Source organism: Ursus arctos, unplaced genomic scaffold, assembly GCF_023065955.2.
Source record: "Ursus arctos isolate Adak ecotype North America unplaced genomic scaffold, UrsArc2.0 scaffold_8, whole genome shotgun sequence".
In the NCBI taxonomy this organism is placed as follows: Eukaryota; Metazoa; Chordata; class Mammalia; order Carnivora; family Ursidae; genus Ursus; species Ursus arctos.
In genome coordinates this window covers 2,174,650-2,199,620 of record NW_026623100.1, presented here as the reverse complement: position 1 = coordinate 2,199,620, position 24,971 = coordinate 2,174,650, and the positions used below count along the sequence as shown (strand labels likewise).

At 40.4% G+C, this 24,971-nt stretch overlaps 1 protein-coding gene across 2 annotated transcripts in view; it reads left to right on the top strand.

The window, feature by feature from the left end:
• Positions 1 to 1,982: 1,982 nt before the first annotated feature.
• The window catches only part of LIMS1 (LIM zinc finger domain containing 1), a 146,925-nt gene continuing 123,936 nt past the window's right edge, over positions 1,983 to 24,971 (top strand). The window contains exon 1 of one of the 2 annotated variants that reach the window (XM_048222446.2): positions 1,983 to 2,200. In XM_048222446.2, the coding sequence (XP_048078403.1) occupies positions 2,169 to 2,200 (32 nt within the window). In that variant the 5' untranslated portion in view covers positions 1,983 to 2,168. The remainder of the gene's footprint in view (positions 2,201 to 24,971) is intronic. The other variant, XM_044379099.3, reaches the window with a different exon arrangement.

Sequence of the window (24,971 nt, the reverse complement as noted above, 5' to 3'; positions counted from 1 at the left end):
AGCATCTTTTCATATACTTATTAGCCATTCTCATTTTTTAACAGCTGCATAGTATTATAGGTGGAAATTATAATTTATTTAATTAATATCCTGATTAAATAAACTGTCTCCGTTGCTCCTAAAAACAAAACTGCAATGACTCTCATTTTACAATTTTCTGGTTTCCATTTAAAAAACCATTATGGAATTTCAAATATACACTAAAGTAGGCAAACTAATACGAAGAACTCCATATACCAATGAGCCACCTAAACAGTTACCAATTTCTGGCCAATTTTGTTTCACTGACACTGCTACCTAGATCCCCCAGCCCCACATTTTATTTTAAAGAAAACCCCAGTCATTATACCATTTAGTTTATAATTAGTTTCCCAGGTATCTTTAAACCTTGTACATCGTTTTTATGTACATGTAATACATCTGTAAAAGTCCAAAATGCGGATTTTCTGGGTAAAGTGGAGCTGAATTTTACATTATGAAAGCGAGTCCCCGCTTGTCCTCGGTAAAAATTGTGTAGATTTATTCCCCTATCAACAGTAAATCAATTTACCTGTCTGTGTTCCCTATATTCTCATCAAAATAGCATATTGTCAAACTAATCTTTGCCTTTATGTGAAAATGTTATTTTAAAATTTTATTTATGATATTGGATACCTTCTTGTACTTTTAAAATTCATTCCTATTTTTCTTTTTCTGTGGAAACCTGTGTATACACCCTCTCTATTTTTCTGAGTGGTTGAACTTTTTCTTATTGAATCCTTTTGTAATAAGAAAATGAGACCTTTTTTAGTTGTTATTGCCATATTTGTTTGCTATGCAGAAATTTTAATATTCCTATTTGGTTACATTTATTAATCTTTAATTTTATGATTTCTAGAGTTTATATTCTATTTGGAAATTATCTCTCCACAGCAATCTTAATTTTTTCTCCTGTGTTTTCTTCTAATACTTTTATATGCCTTTTTTACATGTAAACATTTGCTCTGCTTCGAATTAATTTTGATATAAGGATATCAAAGGCATCCAGTGCCCACCTCGCGCATACATAGACGGTGGGACGTAGTTTTCATTCTATAATTAGAAAGTAAATTTAGTTACAAAATCTGATACCCTGAAGAGATCATTTATATTTATGCTCAGAATAAATAACTTATATTACATCCTTGGCAGATTTCAGGTTTTGGTAAAGGTAATGGGGGAAGAGGCTGAGAACCAGTAAGGGAAGAAACAATGCAGAGACAAGACTTGGTGTCTCAAAGAAAGGTTAACCTTTCCAAATTCACGATCTGTAAGCGCTGTGAAATCCTGGAGAGCTCCCCAGAAAGTGCCAGGCTTTGTGTACAGGGATCCAGTTGTGGCCAATGCAGACAAGGGTCCCTCCCGAGAGTCTGGTGAGCTGACTCCACCTTCTGAAGGTCTCCTCAGGGCCCCTCATCCAGGCACGGTGGAATCCCAACACCTTGGGCCCAAAGTCTTCCGGCAGAGCCATGCTGTCCGTCAGCCTAGCCCAAGGAAAAAGGAAAGAAGGAAAAAATTGTCTGCTCCTTCCGCTCGCGACGTACAACACAGTCACCCGAGAGGAGCGGCAGAGGCCAGCTGCAGTATACCCGCCACAAGCCCCGGGTTCCGGGGGAAACTCCGGCTAGCAGAAGAGCCTTTGTCCCCCCCCACCACGGGTACGGTCTTCGGAGCGTGCCGGGGCGGGGGCGAAAGCAGGAGGGGGCGGGGCCGAGGCCGAAGAGGAGGGGGCGGGGCCGAGACGGGGCTGGCCGGGGAGGCGACGGAGAGGGTGGGGCGGTGCTGGGGCGGGGGGGGCGCGGGGCGGCGCCGGGGACGGTGTGGAGGACAGGGAGGGGACGGGGCCGAGGGCAGGCCGGGGCCGGGGCGGGGCCAAGGCGGGGACGAGGCCGGGTTCCCCGCGCCGGCGGCTCCGCCCCCGCGCCCACCTCGCGTCGCCCCTGTCCCGCGCGCTCCCCCGCGCGGCGCGCCCAACCATTTGCCGGCTGAGGGCCGGAGGCGGCGGCGGCTTCCCCGCCCCTTGCCCGCCTCCCCTTCCTGCTCCCGGCCCGCCCGCCCGCCCGCAGCTCCGCGCAGCGCGAGGGAGGAGAAGGCGGTGGGAGCGGCGCCGGGAGCCGACGTGCGGAGGGACGACAGCAGACTGCGGAGAGATGCTGGGCGTGGCGGCAGGAATGACCAACAGGTAAGGGCCGGGCGCCACCGCGACTGCGCTGGCTCGGCACCCGCCACGTCGGCGGCGGACCAGTTCCCCGGCCTTCCCGCTGCCCTGGGTGCCGGTCGTGGGCGGGCGGCCTGTCTCCCCGCGCTCCGGCCTCCGCCCGAGCCCCTCGGCGGCCGCGGAGCCCGGAGTAGAGCGGGGCCGCGTCCCCCAGGCCCGGCCGCCCGCATCCACGACTCCGCGCTCCCTCCGCGGCGCGCTCGGACCCGGGCTGACGGCCGCTGGTGAGAGGTTCCACTAGTTATTGGTGACGTGTCCAATATCGCCTAAGCACTTCGAGGGCTTAGCACAGCACCCCACAGCAGATGTTTGTTGAGTGAATAATTCATGTTCTAGCCGTTGGAACACGTGTGCAGACCAGCGGCCCTCCAACGTCTTGGTCTTAGCACCCATTTTAAAAAATAAAAACTTTCTGCTGGTGATGCTTATGCCTATAGATACTTACTGGATTGGAAATGAAAACTGAGGCATTTAAAATATTTAATTCATTAAAGAAACAGTAAATCCGTGCTATGTTAACCGACATTTAACACATTTTTATGAAAATAGTACTTTCCTAAACAAAAAATCAGTGCGACGAGCGGTGGTCTTTTTTGCTAATCTCTTAAGTGTCTAGCATAGTAGAAGGACAACTAGAGTTTCCTAAATTCCTTGCATTCAGTCTATTGCGATGTGTTTTTTTGACTGAACTGTGTGAAGAAAATCTGGTCTTATGCAAGTATTTACCTAGTTGAAAAGGGAGGAGTGTTTTAATAGCTTTTGCAGATAATTGTGGATGGTCTTTGCTACTACACCGAAACTAGATAAATGGTAGTTTCTTAAAGATTAGTTTGGATGTGGAATCTGAAGCCTTACCAGTGAACTTTTCACACTGTTACGTTAAAAATCATTGGTCTGTCTTGCAGTGTGGATGGTCATGTTTGTCATTTGGAAAATACTGGTTCATAAAGTTAGGCAGATCCTCCAAAGGCTGGCACATTTTATTATATGGTACCGCTAGGTAATATTTGTTAATATCATCGCTGATTTTGTTAGAAAAGTTGTTAAGTATTGAGAACCTGTCAAACTCGAGGCAGTGGGAACAAGTTTCCTGCCATCCTGAATTTCACTTGAAAGTTTGATTTTTATTATTGGCAGGAAACTGCTGTCAGTTGTTTTCCTCAAAGTGACAGGCTCACTTTTTTGAGTTTCAAGAAATGTCTGCTAAGTACAAGTCTAAAAACCGTAGTTTATCACCTATTATTTCCAGTAAAAATGGTATACCATGAAGAAAGCATTTGATTCACCTCATCACTCAGTGACACATGTGCTTTTCCTGGAGACAACCATCTTACTTGGTATGCAGCAGAACTGCTTTATGCATACCTCCCTTTTCCTCACAAGTAACAAGAAGGTCAAGGGTCAAGATTTAATAACATTAATAATTTGTACCACTTCATCAAGGACATTTTTTTGTCTTTGAAAAATTTACTGAATATTAAGTCAATACAAAAGTTAAGATGTAAAGAATAATGTTACAGTGGATACACAGTATAAATAAAGAATATAAACTGCTTCCTTTTAAGACCCTTGAACTGATCTAGTGTCCCTCCTTGATGTCATCCCCTTCCCATCTTGAATTTGCTCTTAGCAATCTTTTCCTTTTTTTTTTTTTTTTGTATTAAGTACATCATGTTGTTGAGTGACCGTTACCACCATCCATCTCCAGAATTCTTTTCCACTTGCAAAACTGAAACTCTATACCTATTAAACAACAACTTTCTATTTTTCCCTCCCTGCCAGCCCCTGGTAACTCCTGTTTTCTGTCTCTGATTGTTCCAGGTAATTCATATAAATGGAATCAATCACACAGTATTTGTCTCTCTGTGATTGTCTTATTTCATTCACTTAGCATAATGCGCTCAGGGTTCATCCGTGTTGTAGCATGTCAGAATTTCCTGACTTTTTAGAGCTGAATACTATTCCATTGTATGTATATGCCATTCGTTTATCTATTCATCCTTTTGTACCTACTTGGGTTGCTTCTGTGTTGTACCTATTGTGAATAATGCTGCTATGAACATGGGTATGCATTCTTTAATTGAAATTTTTATAGATTCACATGCAGTTATAAGAAATAATTCAGAGATCCAGTGTATCCTTTACCCAGTTTCCCCCAATATTAATATTTTGCAAAGTTGTAGTATAGTATCACAACCATGATGTTGGTAGTAATACAATCCATCTGTCTTGTTTGGATTTCCCAGTTGTAGTCATCTGTGTGTGTATGTGTATTTAGGTCTGTGCAATTTTATCACAAGTGTTGGTGCATGTGTCTATCACCACAGTCAAAATATAGAACAGTGAGTTCCAGCATCACAAGGATCCCTCATGTTGCCATGTTTTACCCACACCCTCCTCCATTTTCTTCCTCCTTCTTAAAGCCTGGAAACCACTCATCTGTTCTACATTTCTAAAATGTAGTCATTTCAAAATTTGTATAAGTAGACTCATACTTATATAACCTTCTCGAATTGCCTTTTTTAAAATTTAGCTTAATTCTCTGGACATGCCTCCAAGTTGTGCATACCATAATTCCTTGTCATGGCTGAGTAGTACTCCATGCTATGAGTATGGAACAGTCTGTTTGCCAGTTGAAGGACATTTAGGCTGCTTCCAGGTTTGGACTCTTAATAATAAAGCTACCACGAATTTTGTGGACAGGTTTTTATGTAGATACAAGTTTTCCTTTCTCTGGGATAAATGTCCAGGAGTGCAGTTTCTGGGTTGTGTGGTAATTTCATGTTGCACTTTCTAAGAAACGCTGGACTATTCCAAAGTGGCTGTACCATTTTCATCAAGGATGTTTAAAAGGGAAGTTGGCATTCTTTTGCTGCAAGTCCATGGAGGTGAAGAATTCAGTTGCACCACTTAGCAGCCAGCAGTTATACCCATCTTTGCTTTTGCATTATTGGTGAAGGTGTCACTACAGTGCAAAAGGCTACAGCATCTTTTTCAGAACTTCTTAGTAGTATTATGAAAAGAGTTTTGATCTCCCAGACCTCTTGTAAAAGTCTTGGAGATATCTCCCCGCCCCCCCCCCCCACCTCCTCCAGGGTTTTGAGATGACATTTGGAGAACCACTGTTAATGACATATTCCTAAATGATGAGGGAAGTGGATATTTGGTATATTTTTAAAAGACTACATAGAAAGATTTTTCTTAAATTATGTATTAAAGGCTTGTTGTTCTGTGTGCTTTCTAGTTTGGGGGAGTTTTATTGGGACTTACTAAGACTTGAAGAATCGCTATGAAAAAAGCAGTTTTCTGCCCTTAAGTATTTTCCTGACAAGATAGCCAGTGTTGTTATGAAAAGGGAAAATGTCATGGCAGTGAGTGTCTTCCTAAAACTTCAGCTCTCTATGCCTTTTTGTATGGGTGAGGAAGTTGAGCTCTTCATTTTTAACAAAACCAATGAAAATTAGGTGGTGGAAAGATAACCTTCAGTTCTGGTTATTCCATGCCCTATAAACTTAGGGAAAACAGTCGATCAGGACTGCTGTCTTAAATTTTTTTTAAAAGTTTTATCATTGACATACAATGTTGTATTAGTTTCAGATGTGCAACATAGTGATTAGACAGTTGCATACCTTGGAAAATACTTACCATGATAATAAATGCAATTATCATCTGTCACCATACAATGTTATTACAATATTATTGATTATATTCCCTCTGTTGAGCTTTTCATCCCCTTGACTTACTTTAGAACTGGAAATTTATACCTCTAAATCCCCTTCAACTGTTTCGCCCTTGTTCCCAGTCCTCCACCCTGACCCTCCCCGCCCCCCCCACAACCAACCACCAGTTTTTTCTCTGTGTTTATGAGTCTCTTTCTGTTTTGTTTGTCATTTTTTGTTTTTAGATTCCACATATTATCATTCCCATCCCTTTCCTCAGTGGTGACCCCTGAAACTGTCTTCTGGACAGCTCTTTCTCTTGGCAAATGTGGGTACAGCACTTGAGCTTTCCTTTCTTTCTGGAGAAGGCCTTTCTGCTCCTCCACTGGGTCAGAGAAACTTCAACAGCTAAAGCTGATCTATACTGAGAGAGCACAGCTTTGCCCTGAAAGTCTCTATTTTTAATAGTGTTGTGTTTGTTCTTCAGATAATCATTTAAATAAACCCCAGTGTAGGTCATGTTCTTAGTCAGGGTTGCACTTAAATAGAATACAAAACATCTCAGGCCGTTTGTCAATTTTACATTTCTTGTAATTATGCTTTAAGCTGTGGTTTCCCACCCACAGGAATATCATCTGCATTACATGCTGGACTGTTGCCATGTTGTCTTCCAAAAACTTCAATTTTAAGATACTTGAGAAGCAAGGGCTGCTCTTCCTGCTGCCACACACTGTGCATTCTGCCCTGCAGTGGTTTTAAGCCCCCTCATACCGACATCATCTCTTCTCTTTTATTTGATCTCATCAGACATTTCCACACTGGAATTCACTGGGGGAGAGGAGGAAGCATTTGCCTGCATGGTTTTTTGTTTTGTTTTGTTTTGTTTCATGTTGGAGCATATTTGGAAGTTTGATGAGTCCACAAGGACATTTAACATAGGGGTTGGGAAGTTATAGATATATCAGCCTCTGAATAGTTTATTTTGTGTGGGATAGGAAAAAGGGTGCTAGGAATTGAGTTTGAATGCCGACAGATATATTGAGGGTGGGAGACACCTGAAGTCTGAAGTCTTATCAGGATGTCTGAGGAACAGGTATGATAAAGGGAGACAAAGGATTAAAAATGTTTATAAAAAATGTATATATACACACACAGTCTCTTTGTACAAATAAGGAATCATAGTCATACTGTTCTGCAATTACTTTTTTTAGGATTTTTTAAAAATGTAAAATACACATAGCAAAATACACTGTCTTAATCATTTTTCAGTGTGCGTTCAGTGGCACTAAGTACATTGACATTGGTGTTCAGCCCTTGCCATTAGCCATCTCCAGAACTTTCTCATCATCCCAGACTGAAACTCTAGGTGGTTAAACAATGTTTCCTCATTTCTGGCAATTATTATTATTATTTTTTTAGTTAAATAAGCTGTCTTACAGGTTTTCCTGTGTAGCATATGTAGCTCTACCATAAGTTTTTAACTTTAGATTTAATGGCTGTATAGTAGTTCACAGTATACGTATGATATGATTTATATAACCAGCCCTTGATGGACATTTTGTTTCCAGTTTTTTGTTATTTCAAGTCTGTTGAACATCCCTGCCAGTGTTTCTGTAGGAGATCCCTGAGTGGGTGTGTGCATGGATGGTTGGCCTTGTGTTTAATACCAGTTCTGTCCCTTCATGGCTCAATGGCCTTACCCAGTCAACCTCTTTAAGGCTTATTTTCTTAATTTATAAAGTAATACCATCTATGTCAGAGAGTTGTTGTGCGAATTAAATATGCAGGCCAGTATAAACATTTCTGAAAGATACAAATGAAACTGTTAATAATTGTTGCCCCAGGAGAGGGTGTCTAGGAATCTAAGGAGTTTAGGAATCTAGAATGAGAGGGAATTTTTTTTACTATATACCTTTTTATACTGTTTTGATTTTTTTTAACCATGTACATGTAAAAATTTTTTTAAAGAATCTGACATCATGCCAGGAACATAGTAGATGTTCAGTTAATGGTAACTATAGTTTTGATGTTGATTTTTCCTATCATCCTGGTTCTTTTTTTCCAAGCTTACAACTTCTGACTTCACTGTTAACTGGCACTGATACAGTCACTTGGGATTTCTTCTTTTCCTTTACTCTCTATACCCACTTTCTTGCTGAGTTCCTACTATAGAATTTTCTTTGAATCCTTCTCTTTCTCACTCCTTTCTTTCTTCTTTTTCACCCTCATCCTGATTATCTTTCAAGTGAATGTAAGATAATATTAAGGCTGGGAAAGACTTCAGAGAATGCAAAATAAAATACATACGCATATTAAACATTTGAGGTAGGACACATAATTCTGTGTGCGTTCCTGTTTGTCATTTAAATGTTGATAAAGTACAGATTCTTTTAAAGGGTGTTATGGGATTTGTGGTAGCATTTTTGTAATATATGCTCTCTGTTAGCATATACTAAAAAGACGATTATAGTAACATGAAGATGAAGAAATTTGCCTAGTATTTAAAAAATGGCTTCATATGTGTAAAAGTTAGAATCTACTAAACTAATATACTCAATACTTTAGTGAGTCTACTATAGTAGTCCACTAAACTGTTCCTTTATTTTATAGGTCAGGAGTTGCATAGAGAGGTAATTTTATTTACCTCTGCTCAAGGCCACAAAGTGAGTTAATAGTAGGGTTAGGACTAGAAGGTAGTGTAGAGTCCTCTCTGCTATACTACACTAGTTTGTTCCATTACTTCATTCAGATTGCATTGTTATAGATTGTTACATATATATTTTATCTTCCCACCTATATTGTAAATGCCTTGAAGGCTGAGACTTTGATATTCTGAAACCCATTAACATAGTCATTCTAGAAATGTCTGAATGAATTATTAAATATTGCCATAGAATTGTTCTGTTGCAAAGGTCCTGGATGTCACTCTCTTTCAAGTGGATTTCTTTTCTTTTTTTTTTTTTACCTTTTTTTTTTTTTAAGATTTTATTTATTTATTTGACAGAGAGAGACAGCCAGCGAGAGAGGGAACACAGGCAGGGGGAGTGGGAGAGGAAGAAGCAGGCTCATAGCAGAGAAGCCTGATGTGGGGCTCGATCCCAGAACGCTGGGATCACGCCCTGAGCCGAAGGCAGACGCTTAACGACTGCACCACCCAGGCGCCCCGGATTTCTTTTCTGAAATGCATTCTTGGGGACATGGGATTCCTAGTCATAACATGGTGGTGATTGTATTTCTTTATTCCCAGAGATTTGGCTCTTCTTGCCCACCCATGTCCACTGCCCCCACATGCTACAGTCTGAGAGATTCTTTCCTATTGACAGACTTCTTTACTGATGCATAAAAGTGACAAATATACCAGCTGCTTAAACAGATTGTAAATTATTTTTCATTGGCAAATGTCCTAGTTGTTGGTTTTGTTTTTGTGTGTTTGTTTTTTATTTTAAAGCTGGGCATGTTGCTATCCCATATGGAGTCTGCTTTATTAATACAGTATGGAAGAGAGGGTAGGCAGCTGCTGCCTCTGCCGCAGCTTGTTGTTCCTCCTCTTCAGTGCAGTAGATTCCACAGATTTTTTAATATGCGAGGCACAGTGCAAGTGCAACTGTAGAGACGAGAAAGGCAGATAAGACATGGTCCCAGCTCTAGCATGTCTTTCAGTTTATTCTGTCATTCATGTTGGCTCAAGATTTTCCTAAAGCACCACTTTGGTAATATTACTCTACCGTTCAAAATATTAAGAAGACTTCTTATTGACTATCAGATAAAGTCAAAACTCTAGAGCCTAAAGTTTAAGGCTCTTTATGGTCTGGCCCCAGCCTGTCTTGATAGCTTCATTGCACACTGTTCCCTTAGTCTGTATTTCACTAAACTCTCACCTATTTGCCATTTTCTGAAACATCTAGCATTTCCCATCTCTGTGTCTTTGCTCTTGCTTTTGGGCCAGAAAATCATCTTCTCCTCTGTCTTCTTGGCACTTGGTCAGAATTTCCACTTCTCCCATGAAATAATGAGTTTCTGGAACATTTATTGAGCCCTTGTTGTATGGTTAGGGAGTTAGGGATTCGGAGCTTGTATCTGCTCTCCCAAAGCATTTTGACTTCTTTTTTGGTAGTTATCAGCTTCTGTTTTGTGTTATAGTTGCTGGTCTATATTTTTGGCCAAATTGTAATCTCTGAAAGTAAGGGAATGTCTTAATCAAAATTCGTTAAATGTCCAAAGAAAAACAAACTAGATTTAAATGAACTTTATTTCTCCATTTATTCCTCCATTTGTTAGTGAACTGAAAAGTTCAGAGCTAGTTCTACTTAGTGCCTGTGACATCGTTTGAATAAAGTCACCAAACTTTGAGTAAGACGAGATAACTCTCACATTTGGCTTAACTTAACTCTACAGTATAATGTATACTAGTGGCAGAGACCCAGCACCCATGGAACATTGGGAAGAAATTTAAATGCTGTTTAGTAATCCCTGTTTAGACGATTTCATTTCATTGCTAGGCCACTCATTTGAAAGCTTTCTAGTGATAACCACCTTTTATTAATTACCTACTTTGGGTAGTTACAAACATTTTACAAATACAAATACAAATGATACTTTAAAGGTATTGAACATCTATGTAACAAATCTTATATTCACAGCCATACCACGAAGTAGAGTGTTTAATGCCCATTGTACAGATGAGGATACTGAGTTCAAGAAGTGAAAAACTCACCAGGTCGCACATTAGTGACACTGTTCAGTAGAAAGTAGAAAGCTTCAGCCAAGAGATAGAAGATAAGATATAAAGAAGATTCAAATGGAAATTCTGCTGCTGAAAAATATAGTAATGCAAATAAGAAGTTCAGTGGAGGGCTCAACAGTGGGTGGATTCAACTGAAGGGGACTGAGGAAAGAATCAGTGAACTGGAAGATTAAAATACTAGAAATTACCCAGTGTGAACAACAGAGAGAAAATAGAACCAGGGTAGGGGGAAGGAGGACAAGGAACAAAGCCTTGGGGACTTGTGGAACTATAACAAAGGAGCTAATATTTGTGTCATTTGAATCCTGAAAGGAGAGGGAAAGAGGGTGGGGTAGAAAAATACTAGAGGAAATAATGGCTGAAAATTTCCCAAAATTGGCAAGAAATGTAAATGAACCAACTCAAGAAGCTGCACAAACCACAAACAGGATAAACCAAAAGAAATTCCGGCCAAGACACATTATGATTAAACTTCTGAAAACTAAAGACATAAAAGACCTTAAAAGTAGCCAGAGAGAAAAAATAACATTTTGCGTTTATAGGAAATATCCAACTCTTGGTTTCAGCCCAGGTCGTGATTTCAGGGTCCTGGGATCAAGCCACTCAATGGGTTGCACGCTCAGCAGGGAGTCTGCTTGTGGGTTTTCTATCTCCCTCTCCCTCTGCCCCACCCCGCTCATGCTCGCTCTCTCTCAAATAAATAAATCTCTAAAAAAAAAAAGAAAAAGAAAGAAAGAAAAAGAATTAGAGCAAAAAATCAGTGAAATTGAAAACAGGAAATGAATAGAGAAAATCAATAAAACCAAAAGCTAGTTCTTGGAAAAGTTCAACAAAAGTGATAAGGCTAAGAAAAAAAGAGAGGACACAAATTACTAATATCAGAAATGAAAGCGGGGATATCACTATAGATCCCATGGAAATTAAAAGGATAATAAAGGAATGCGATGAACAACTCAGTGCCCACACATTTGATGATTTACTAAAAATGGACCAATTCCTTCAAAGACACAATCTGCTAAAACTCAAACAAGAAAAAATAGATGATCTGAATAGGCCTATATCTATTGAAAGAAATTGAATCAATAAATAATAATCTTCCAAAACAACTCCATACCCATATGGGTTCACTGATGAATTCTACCAAATAGTTTAAGAAGATTTATAACATTTTTCTACAGTCTTTCAGAGAATAAAACTAGAAGGAATACCTCCTGACACTATCTACGAAGCGAGTACTATCCTAACACCAAAGTCAAAGACATTACAAGAAAAGGAAATTTCAGACTAGTATCTCTTAAGAACATAGATGCAGAGGAAAAAAGATGGCGGAGGAGTAGGGGACCCATTTTCAGCTGGTCCCCTGAGTCGAGCTGGATATGTATCAGACCATCCTGAAAATCCACGGAATCAGCCTGAGACACAGGAAGATACATCTGAATCTCTACAAATGAACATCTCTAGCGCTGAGTATTGAGGTATGAAGCAGGGAGCCGTGAAACCATGCACAGATATCAGAAGATAAACAGAAGAGGGAGGGAGCCCATGCGATTGGGTGCCAGGAAGCAGTAGCCACCTGCACTGGGGAGTGGGCTGACTCGCAGACCGGCACCTGCGAGAGAGCAGACTGATAACCTGAGCCCGGGAATGCGCACGACCAGACTGAAAACCACAGCTCCGGAGCGCTCACTGGAACCGGACTAAAACCGGGAGCTTGGGAGTGCACTCACGTCCAAACTGAAAACCGGAGCTCCGGAGCACACACTCGAACTAGACTGAAACCGGGAGCTTGGAAGTGCTCGCGCGACCAAACTGAAAACCCGAGCTCCAGAGCGCACACTTGAACGAGACTGAAACCGGGATCTCGGGAGCGCACGCACGGCCAGACTGAAAACCGGCGCTCTGGAGCGCACACTCGAACCACATGAAACAGGGAGCTCGGGAGCGCACGTGGGAACCAGGGGCGGCTGGCGGTGTTAGAAGCACAAAGGGCACAGACGTGCTGGCTCTGGAAGTGAGGGCTGGGAGAGAGGCTGTGGGGCGCACAACCTGGGACGCTGCAGGGTTTTTGGCATCACCGACAGAAACCGAGTTAAAGTGGCCAAGAGAGCTCAGTGGAGAGCGGACTGCGATCTCTCTGTTCTGAGACAGAGGCTAGGATATGGCCACTGCTGCTCTGACTCTCAGAAGAGTCACAGAAAACCGCCAGGGAAAGCCACCAGAGAACAAAAGCCTAGAAATACCAGCTCACATTGTGCCCATCCTCATCCCCCCTTGCAGGGGACAGGGTGATTCTACCCAAACAGGGTTGCCTGAGTATCAGCACGGCAGGCCCTCCCCCAGAAGGCAGGCTGAAAAATCAAGAAGCCCACATCCCTAAGGTCCCTATAAAACAAGTGCACACTGCCTGGGTCCTGGTCAGTAATTTGGGCTCTGGGCAACCCCGCAACCTCTCCTCATCAGAATGACAAGGAGGTGAAATCCCCCCAGCAAAAAAAAGATAACGAGTCTGTGGCTTCTGCCACAGAACTGATGGATATAGATATAACCAAATTGTCAGAAATGGAGTTCAGAGTAACAATGGTCAAGATGATGTGTAGGCTTGAAAAAAATTTTAATGAAAATATTAACGAGAATATAGAATCTCTAAGGGCAGAAATGAGAGCGTATCTGGCAGAAATTAAAAATGCTATGACTCCAATGCAGTCAAAACTAGATGCTCTAACGGCCAGGGTAAATGAAGCAGAACAAATTAGTGAATTGAGGGATGGGATGGTAGAAGAGAAAGTTAAAACAGAAACTTGGCTCAAAAAAATCCAATCTCAAGAATGTAGACTACAGGAGATTACTGACTCAATGAAACGTTCCAATGTCAATCATCGGCATCCCCGAGGAGGTGGAGAGAGAGGTCTAGAAAAGATATTTGAACAAATTGTAGTGAAAACTTCCCTAATCTGACAAAGGAAGCAAGCATTCGTGTCCAAGAGGCAGAGAGGACCCCTCCCAAGGTCGACAATGGCAAACCTACACCACGTCACATCATAGTGCATTTCGCAAATATTAGATCCAAGGATACAGTATTGAAAGCGGCCAAGGCAAAAATATTTCTCACGTACAGAGGTAAAAATATCAGAATAACGTCACACCTGTCTACACAGACTTGGCAAGAGAGGAAGGGTTGGAAGGGTATTTTTAAAGCTCTGTCCGAGAAGAACATGCAGCCAAGGATTCTTTATCCAGCAAGGCTGTCATTCAGAATTGATGGAGAGATAAGGACCTTCCAGGATCAGCAGAAACTGACCGAATTCATAACCACCAAACCAGCTCTACGGGAGATATTAAGCGGGGTTCTATGAGTGTAAAAAGGCCCCAAGAGTGATACAGAACAGAAATTTACAATCTATAGAAACAAAGACTTCACAGGCAACATGACATCATTAAAATCATATGTCTCAATAATCACTCTCAATGTGAATGGCCTAAATGCTCCCATAAAATGCCACAGGGTTGCAGATTGGATAAAAAGACATGACCCATCCATTTGTTGTCTACAAGAGACTCATCTTGAACCTAAAGATACATCCAGACTGAAAGTGAAGGGATGGAAAAAATATTTTTCATGCCAATGGACCTCAAAAGAAAGCTGGGGTAGCGATTCTCATATCAGACAGATTAGATTTTAAACTAAAGACTGTAGTTAGAGATACAGAAGGACACTATATTATTCTTAAAGGATGTATCCAACAAGTGGATATGACAATTATAAATATCTATGCCCCCAACAGAGGAGCAGCTAGATAACAAGCCAACTCTTAACCAGAATGAAGAGACATACAGATAATAATACGTTAATAGTAGGGGACCTCAACACTCCACTCTCAGCAATAGACAGATCACCTAAGCAGAAAATCAACAAAGAAACAAGAGCTTTGAATGACATACTGGACCAGATGGACCTCATAGATATATACAGAACACTACACCCTAGAACAATAGAATACTCATTCTTTTCGAATACACATGGAACTTTCTCCAGAATAGAGCCTATACTGGGTCACAAAACAGGTCTCAACTGATACCAAAAGACTGAGATTATTCCCTGCATTTGCTGAGACCACAATGCTTCGAAACTGGAACTCAATCACAAGGGAAAATTTGGAAGAAACTCAGACACTTGGAAACTAAGAACCATCCTGCTCAAGAATGATTGGGTAAACCAGGAAATTAAAAATCAGTTTAAATAATTTGTGGAGACCAACAAGAATGAAAACACAATGGTCCAAAACCTATGGGACACTGCAAAGGCAGTCCTAAGGGGAAAATACATAGCCATCCAAGCATCACTCAAAAGAATAGAAAAATCTAAAATGTAGTTTTTATATTCTTACCTCAAGAAGCTGCAGCTGTAGCAGAAGAACAGGCCTAACCCACGCACAAGAAAGCAGTTGATCAAGATTAGAGCAGAGATCAATGAATTAGAAACCAGGAGCACAGCAGAACAGATCAACAAAACTAGAAGCTGGTTCTTTGAAAGAATAAATAAGATCGATAAACCACTGGCAAGACTTATTCAAAAGAATAGAGAAAGGACCCAAATTAATAAAATTATGAATGAAAAGGGAGAGATCACGACCAACACCAATGAAATAGGAAAGATCATTAGAAACTTTTATCAACAGCTTTATGCCAATAAATTAAACAACCTGGAAGAAATGGATGCCTTCCTGAAAACCTATAAACTACCAAGACTGAAACAGGAAGAAATTGATTATTTAAACAGACCGATTAATTATGAAGAGATTGAAGCAGTGATCAAAAACCTCCCCAAAAACTAGAGTCCAGGGCCTGACGGATTCCCCGGGGAATTCTACCAAACATTCAAAAAGAAATAATACCTATTCTCCTGAAGCTGTTTCAAAAAATAGAAACAGAAGGAAAACTACAAAACTCATTCTATGAGGCCAGTATTACTTTAATCCCCAAACCAGGCAAAGACCCCATCAAAAAGGAGAATTACAGACCGTTATCCCTGATGAATATGGACACGAAAATTCTCAACAAGATCCTAGCTAATAGGATCCAACAGTACATTAAATGGATTATCCATCATGACCAAGTGGGATTCATCCCTGGGATGCAAGGGTGGTTCAGATCGATCAGTGTGATAGATCATATCAACAAGAAAAGAGTCAAGAACCATATGATCCTCTCAACTGATGCAGAAAAGCATTTGACAAAATACAGCATCCTTTCCTGATTAAAACCCTTCAGAATGCAGGGATAGAGGGCACATTCCTCAATTTCATAAAAACCATCTATGAAAAGCCTACAGCAAATATCATTCTCAATGGGGAAAAGCTGAAAGCCTTTCCCTTAAGATCAGGAACACGACAAGGCTGCTCACTCTCGCCATTATTATTCAACATAATACTAGACGTCCTTGCAACAGCAATCAGACAAGAAAAAGGGATAAAAGGTATTCAAATCCGCAAAGAAGAAGTCAAACTGTCTCTCTTTGCAGATGACATGATACTCTATATGGAAAACCCAAAAGACTCCATCCCCAAAGTACTAGAAGTTATAGAGCAATTTAGTAATGTGGTGGGATACAAAATCAATGCTCAGAAATCAGTTGCATTTCTATACACGAACAATGAGACTGAAGAAAGAGAAATTAGGGAATCCATTCCATTTACAATAGTACCCAAAATCATACGTTACCTTGGAATTAACTTAACCAGAGACATAAAGGATCTATATTCTAGAAACTACCAATCACTCTTGAAAGACATTGAAGAAGACACAAAAAGATGGAAAAATATTCCATGGTCATGGATCGGAAGCATAAACATAGTTAAAAGGTCTATGCTACCCAGAGCAATCTACACTTTCAATGCCATCCCGATCAAAATACCAATGACATTTTTCAAAGAACTGGAACAAACAGCCCTTAAATTTGTGTGGAACCAGAAAAGGCCCCAGATCGCCAAGGAATTGTTGAAAAGGAAAAACAAAGCTGGCAGCATCACGTTGCCAGATTTCACTATACTACAAAGCTGTGATCACAATGACAGTGTGGTACTGGCGAAAAAACAGACACATAGACCAATGGAACAGAATAGAGAACCCAGAAATGGACCCTCAGCTCTTTGGGCAACTACTCTTTGACAACCAGGAAAAAACATCCAGTGGAAAAAAGACAGTCTCTTCAATAAATGGTGCTGGGAAAATTGGACAGCTACATGCAAAAGAATGAAAGTTGACCACTCTCTCACAGCATACACAAAGATGAACTCCAAATGGATGAACGACCTCGATGTGAGATAGGAATCCTTCAAAATTCTAGAAGAGAACATAGGCTGCAACCTCTTTGACATCAGCCATAGCAACTTTTTTCATGACAAATCTCCAAAGGCAAGAGAAACAAAAGAAAGGATGAACTTGTGGGACTTCATCAAGATAAAAAGCTTCTGCACAGCCAAGGGAACGGTCAAAAAAACTAAGAGGCACCCACGGAATGGGAGAAGATACTTGCAAATGACACTACAGATAAAAGACTGGTATCCAAGATCTACAAAGAACTTTTCAGGGGCGCCTGGGTGGCACAGCGGTTAAGCGTCTGCCTTCGGCTCAGGGCGTGATCCTGGCGATCTGGGATCGAGCCCCACATCAGGCTCTTCTGCTATGAGCCTGCTTCTTCCTCTCCCACTCCCCCTGCTTGTGTTCCCTCTCTCGCTGGCTGTCTCTATCTCTGTCGAATAAATAAATAAAATCTTTAAAAAAAAAAAAAACTTTTCAAACTCAATACACGGGAAACAAATAATCAAATCAAAAAATGGGCAGAAGATATGAACAGACACTTTTCCAATGAAGACATACAAATGGCTAACAGACACATGAAAAAGTGTTCAAAATCATAGCCATCAGGAAATTCAAATCAAAACCACCTTGAGATACTACCTTACACCAGTTAGAATGGCAAAATTGACAAGGCAGGAAACCACAAATGTTGGAGAGAATGTGGAGAAAGGGAATCCCTCTTATATTGTTGGGAATGCAAGTTGGTACAGCCACTTTGGAAAACAGTGTGGAGGTCCCTTAAAAAGTTAAAAATTGAGCTACCCTATGATCTAGCAATTGCACTACTGGGTATTTACCCCAAGGATACAGATGTAGTGAAGAGAAGGGCCATATGCACCCCAATGTTCATAGCAGCATTGTCCACAATAGCTAAATCATGGAAGGAGCCGAGATGCCCATCAACAGATGACTGGATTAAGAAGATGTGGTCCATATATACAATGGAATATTACTCAGCCCTCAAAAAAAATGATTTCTCAACATTTGCAGCAACGTGGATGGGACTGGAGGAGATAATGCTAAGCGAAATAAGTCAAGCAGAGAAAGACAGTTATCATATGGTTTCAGTCATTTATGGAACATAAGAAGTAGGATATTGATAGGAGAAGAAAGGGAAGAAGGAAGGGGGAGTAAACAGAAGGGCAAATGAACCATGAGAGACTATGGACTCTGGGAAACAACCTCAGGGCTTTAGAGGGGAGAGGGTTTGGGGATTGGGATAGGCCCGTGATGGTTATTAAGGAGGGCATGTATTGCATGGTGCACTGGGTGTTATACGCAAGTAATGAATCATGGAAGTTTATATCAAAAACTTGGGATGTACTGTATGGTGACTCACATAACATAATAAAAAATTATTGTTTAAAAAAAGAGGACATAGGTGCAAAAATTCTCAACAAGATATTAACAAATTGAATCCAAAAAGTATAAAAAGGGTTTTACATCATGACCTAATGGGGTTTATCCAAGGTATGCAAGATTGGTTTAACATCCAGGAAACAACTTTGTTCTTAATTCCAAAGTACTAGAAGCAGCTCAGATGTTCTTCAGCAGGTAAATGGTTAAATGAAGTGTAGTTCCTCTGTCTCATGAAATACTATTCAGCAATAAAAAGGAATAGGCTATTGATTTTTGTACAAGTTTGGATGGATCTTAGGATCCTTGAGGGTATTATACTAAATGAAAAAAAAAAAAAAGCCAGTCTCAAAAGGTCACATACTGTGTGCTTCAATTTATATAACATTTTCTAAATCACAAAATTATAGAGATAGAAAACATTAGTCATGGCTGGGGTTAAGAGGAGATGGGGCTGGGGACATAGGTTGGACTGAAGTAGGGTATGAGTATGAAAGGGCAACATGGAGGATCCTTGTGATTATAGAATGTTCTGTGTCTTCACTGTACTAATGTCAGTATCACGGTTGTGATCTTAGTGTGCTACATTTTTGTAAGATGTTACCATTTGAAGAAGTTGGGTAAAGTGTACATAAGATATCTCTGTATTATTTCTTAGAACTGCATGTGAATCTACAATGATCTTAAAACATTTAATTTCTTTTTAAAGATTTTACTTATTTATTTGAGAGAGAGAGAGAGACAGAGCACAAGCAGGGGGAGCAGGAGAGGGACAAACAGGCTTCCACTGAGTAGGGAGCCCAATGCAGGGCTCAATCCCAGGACTCTGGGATCATGACCTGAGCCAAAGGCAGCCGCTTAACTGACAGAGCCACCCAGGTGCCCAAAATTATTTAATTTTTAAAAATGCGTGTTTTTCTAAATGGGCAACAGTTATCATTTTTCCACCTGTTCCCCACTGGAACCTTTATAGACTTACTGTAGTGCTATAATTTTCCCAGACAATGCCTATTCTTAATTTTCACTGAAATTCTCTAAGAGTAAAATGGAGAGTCAGTTAGGGTAGGGAAAAGAAATGTGTTTTGAGGACACCTGTATTAAATTATTGTGCTGTTCATTTCCTGCCTCACTTACCAAAAGCAGAGAGAGACAGGAAATTGAAGTGGTTATCTGGGTAATCCAGACTCCCTGTGTTGGTCCCTCATGGCTTCAAAAGGGAATGGTTGAAAGGTCTTTTTTAAAGAACACTTTAGATCTCAGATTTCTCTGTTTCTATCAGAAACACAGGCTGGCTTCTCCAGATGCAGAACATCTAATTGAAAACTAGAGTGTTTTCGAGCCTTACATCGGAAACCGGGGATGTACTGTATGGTGACTAACATAATATAATAAAAAATCATTAAAAAAAATATTTAAAAAAAAAAGAAAACTAGAGTGTTTAAAATTTGACATTTTGCATGGAAAGTTATAATTCTGTCTCAGGTGCTTCTGCAGCAGAGCTCAGGGAATAATGTTTTCAGAGCATCTGACATGTTTGAAAGGCTCCCACATTGTAAGATTGTCTAGAGCTGTACATTGCTGGCATTGCTTCAACTGAGGAGACGTCAGACCATCAGTCATGACTTAAACATAACATAAAGAATATGTTAAGAACCACTGGCTATTTTTGCAGTGCTTTGGAATTGATTAAATATTTTGTCTTGTTCCCCAATCCTTACCTTTCTAGCTCCACTTAGGATTCATCCACCCCTACCCCCAACTGCCCTGAAGATGTGTGTTCTACACTTCTAGAGCTGTTTGAAATTAGGACTTATCTTTTTCTTTTGTTTCTTCTTGTTTTTACATACCCTGTTTCCCCAACATTTTATGTCCTTAGAGGCATTCCTAATCTTTCAAGATTCATTTCAGAAATCATCTTTTCCATGATGTTATCCCTGAGAATAAATTTCCTTCTTCCTCACCCAGAGAAACGTTACACATTTTCTTCTCTCCACTCTTTATTATTCTTAATATACGGTAACTCCTATGATGTAAAACCTGTCATATAGCACAGAAGGGGCTATTTTCCTGTCTCTCCACTTTAGACTCTGATTTCCTTCAGGGAAATGATTTTTCTCCATTCATCTTTGTGTTCCAAGATCCAGCAACAATGCCTGACATTAGGTGCTCAATAAGTAAATGAATGAGTTAGAGAAATACGAACATTCTTATTTTCACACTAAAAATGGGAGGTTTGGAAATTTAAAATATATATTCAGAGTACTAGGCTGACATGGGAGGATCTGGAGCTTGGATCCAGTAACTGACTTAAAGAATAGCGGTTTTTCTTTCTTTCTTTCTTTCTTTTTCTTTTTTTTTTTTAAGATTTTATTTATTTATTGGACAGAGAGAGACACAGGGAGAGAGGGAACACCAGCAGGGGGAGTGGGTGAGGGAGAAGCAGGCTTCCCGCTCAGCAGGGAGCCTGATGCGGGGCTCCATCCCAGGACCCTGGGATCATGACCTGAGCCAAAGGCAGATACTTAACGACTGAGCCACCCCGGTGCCCCAAGAATAGTGGTTTTTCTACCTGGGGTGCCAGGCCCATTGACATTAGTATACCTTCCACCTTACTGAAATGAAAAGAGCCATATGTTTTCACTAATCTGTGCCAATTAGACATTACAAATGGGAAATGGCACACATGGAGAGTAAGAGCATTGATTCTGGAGCTAAACTGTCTGTGCTCATATCCCAGCTTCTTACCTGTTGATAAGTGCCTGACTTCTCTCTGCCTCATGTGTAAAATGAAGGTAATAATACTCATCTCTTGTGATTGTCATTATTAAACAGGTTACCGTATATAAAACATTTAGAACAGTGCCTAGCACATTAGGCACTCTGTGTGTGTGTGTGTGTGTATGTGTGTGTGTGTGTGTGTGTGTGTGTGTGTGTTGCTGACGAAAGTGGAGAAATGAAGAATTCCTTAATTAAGGTGGAAATGTAAGAACTTTTTTAGCTCACAGGTCATGCAAAAATAGGTGGCAGACCACACTGTGTAGACTTTCAGTCTAGATCATTAACTCCATTAAGAGGTTGCAAAACGGTGATATTGTTGTTTAAGACATTTCATGTCCTTTCAGAGGGGAGGGGGGTGGGGGAATGGGATAGACCGGTGATGGGTAGTAAAGAGGGCACGTATTGCATGGTGCACTGGGTGTTATACAGAACTAATGAATCATTGAGCCTTACATCGGAAACCGGGGATGTACTGTATGGTGACTAACATAATATAATAAAAAATCATTAAAAAAAAAAAAAAAGACATTTCATGTCCTAGCTTCAATACTTCTAAAAAGAGAAGCTTTCTCCCTATTGACTAATTTGATAACCACTGGCACAACTTGACAGATTGCAAATGTTATTATATAATAGAGTCCAGTCCCCTACTCAATAATATGTGTGTTACCTTACCATATATCACTTTTGTACTATACTGAGCATGAGATCTGTGCTCAGAAAAGTTCATTGTTCATGGTACCTACATAATACTTACATTTTACAAGCACTTCAGTTAGAGTCGAGATCCCACGTTCTCTTGGGCCAGTGTTTTTACCTCATTCTCAGCCTGCCTCTCTACTCTTTGAGTATGTTCCTCTTGTAGTGTGAGCCCCTCAGGTTAAGGTGGCATCCGGAAGCCCATTGGAGTGTGGATAACTTCCTGCTCACACCTACTGATCCCTGTTCATTAGCCAATTGCCACACACCATCGAAAGATGTAGTTAATGTTTATGTCGTTTATAGCTGAACTAGCAAAGCCTAGCTGTTCATTACTTAGCAAATCTCTCTCTAATTTGGGTGACCCTTTTTTAAGGCAGTGGTAGAAATAGTTCCATGTTGAATGTCACGTAGAGTTTAAAATGTTGTCCAATGAGAGATATGAAAAAAAATCTGTAAAGGGCAAAATAAGTTGCTTATGGAGACTTTTTAAAAGCACCTGCAAATCATCTGAATGATTATTGTGTCTGTTTTTTTAAATGGAAAACAACATTTCCTGAATGATGTTTGTATTTTAATTAAAACTTTCTCCATTTTTAAAAAGATTTTATTTATTTATTTATTTATTTATTTATTTATTTATTTATTTATTTGAAAGAGGGAGCTTGCAAGAGCAGTGGGAGGGGCAGAGGAAGAAGCAGACTCCCCACTGAGAGGGGAGCTGGACTTGGAGCACCATCCCAGGACCCTGGGATCATGACCTGAGCCAAAGGCAGACGTTTAACCAACCGAGCCACCCAGGTGCCCTTCTCCTTTTTCTTTTTTCTTTTTTTTTAAGATTTTTATTTGTTTATTTGAGAGAGAAAGAGAGTATGAGCGGGAGGGAGGTACAGAGGGAGAGAAAGGGGAGAGAGGCAGACTCCCTGCTGAGCATGGAGCCCTGACCAGGCATGATCTCACCACCCTGAGATCATGACCTGAGCCGAAATCCGGAGTCAGTCGCTTAACCAACTGAGCCACCCAGCCGCCCCAAAACTTTTCTCCTTTTCAGTAGATACCTTCTCTGACTGTAATTATGACTAATCTGCAACTGAGGCGATTAAAGGACTGATTTAGAGTTCTTATTTCATTACATGATAAGAAGAAGGGATGGTGGACTTCATCAGGTAGAGTTGTATTTGAAGTTAAATTTAGTATACATTTTGAGGGGTGCCTGGGTGGCTCAGGTTACATGAATAGTGGTTTTCCTTGGTTTTGGCTTAGATAATGATCTTGGGGTCCTGAGATGGAGCCCCACATGGGGCTCTGCGGTTAGCAGGGAGTCTGCTTGGGATTCTTTACCTCTTTCTCTCTCTCCCTCTCTACTATTCCCCCCAACTTCATGCACATTCTCTTTCTTGAATGAATGAATGAATGAATGAATGAATGAAATCTTTAAACTGTATATATACACACACATTTTGAGTAAAGCTTTTTTCCTCACTCTTTGAATTACAAATGGCAGTTAGACTCTGACTTTCCACACAACTGGTGCGCTTCCACACTTAGCGATTGTGGGGTTGACCTTGAAGTTTCTGGGAAGCAGACCAGTCATATTCCAGGGTGGTAGACAACCAGGCAGGACTTCGCTGGGAATTGCCAACATCCTCCACGTCATCACTGAAGGGGGGAGAGGTGGATTTTGGGGAGCCTGAGAATGTCTGTCTTTTTCAAACCCTTAGAACATGGTGGTGAGAGAATCTTCAGCACAGGTTAGCTTGCCAACTGCTGGCTCCAAGTGTCTGGATGCCATCTGAAGTAGTGGTTCAGATATTGGTCCTGGGCTCCCAGAGACAGAAACAGTCACATAAAACAGATAAAACCAGAAGTAGTCAGATAAAAATGACATGTGCTAAGCCCGTAATTAAAGAAGGGACCTTTGGCATTTTGACTTAGGCCTTCTACCCAACTAAAGCATATAAATGTAGGTTAAAATTTAGCCTGATTCTTCAGGCTTGACTTGAATGCCTCTGTCTCTTATTCTAATGGGAAAGTTTAGAACAAAATAAATATGCATTCACTACTTTCAAATTTTCTCATTTAGAGAGTGTGTGGGAAAATGATGTCCAAAATATCACAGTTTAGGGTCATTGCCCACATTAAAATACATGAATCAATTCCTTTGGGTTTTAATGAATTGCTGTCAGAATAGGTTTTTCTTTGGAATATAATGTAGATTTTGTTGTAGCGAAGCATATTTTAGGGAATATCATGTAGTCTTCTTTAGAATCTTAAAATGGAGTAATTCATCCGTCAAATGAGCAGCCTTTTGTTTTAGGAGTGTGCGTAGTGATATTTTTGTAATAGTCACGAATCCTTTGTAAACATGGGTAGAGACTACTTTTCTGTTTTAAAATGAGTCCAAGATAATGCTAAGTGAAATAAGTCAAGCAGAGAAAGACAACTATCATATGATTTCTCTCATCTATGGAACGTAAGAACTAGGATGATCAGTAGGGGAAAAAAGGGATAAAGAAAGGGGGGGTGGTCAGAAGGGGGAATGAAACATGAGAGACTGTGGACTCTGAGAAACAAACTGAGGACCTCAGAGGGGAGGGCGGGTGGGGGAATGGGATGGACTGGTGATGGGTAGTAAGGAGGGCACGTATTGCATGGTGCACTGGGTGTTATACGCAACTAATGAAGCATGGAGCTTTACATCGGAAACCAGGGATGTACTGTATGGTGACTAACATAATATAATAAAAAATATTATTATAAAAAAAAGAATATATACCCAGGGAAAAAAAATAATAAAAATAAAAAAATAAAATGAGTCCAAGAAAGTGAGCTTTGTGGCTAGCCTTGTGATAGCAGGAAAGTTCTCTTAGCATGTAGCCCATTTCAGGTGATTGGATATGTTTACATGACTGAGGATAATGATGAAAACACTGTGTTTAAAAATTTTTTGAAGATATATGTATAGGACATAGGTTATCTGTTTTGTAAGATAAACCAGATTTACAGTGCTGTAACTTTGAAGTGGGTAGAAGGCTAATGTCTGAAATAATTTAATGGCATTTCTGGACCTAATGTGCTTTTTTTTTTTTTTCTTTTTTCTTAATACTGGCTAACTCACATGTCAAAATGAGAGCATTTTTTG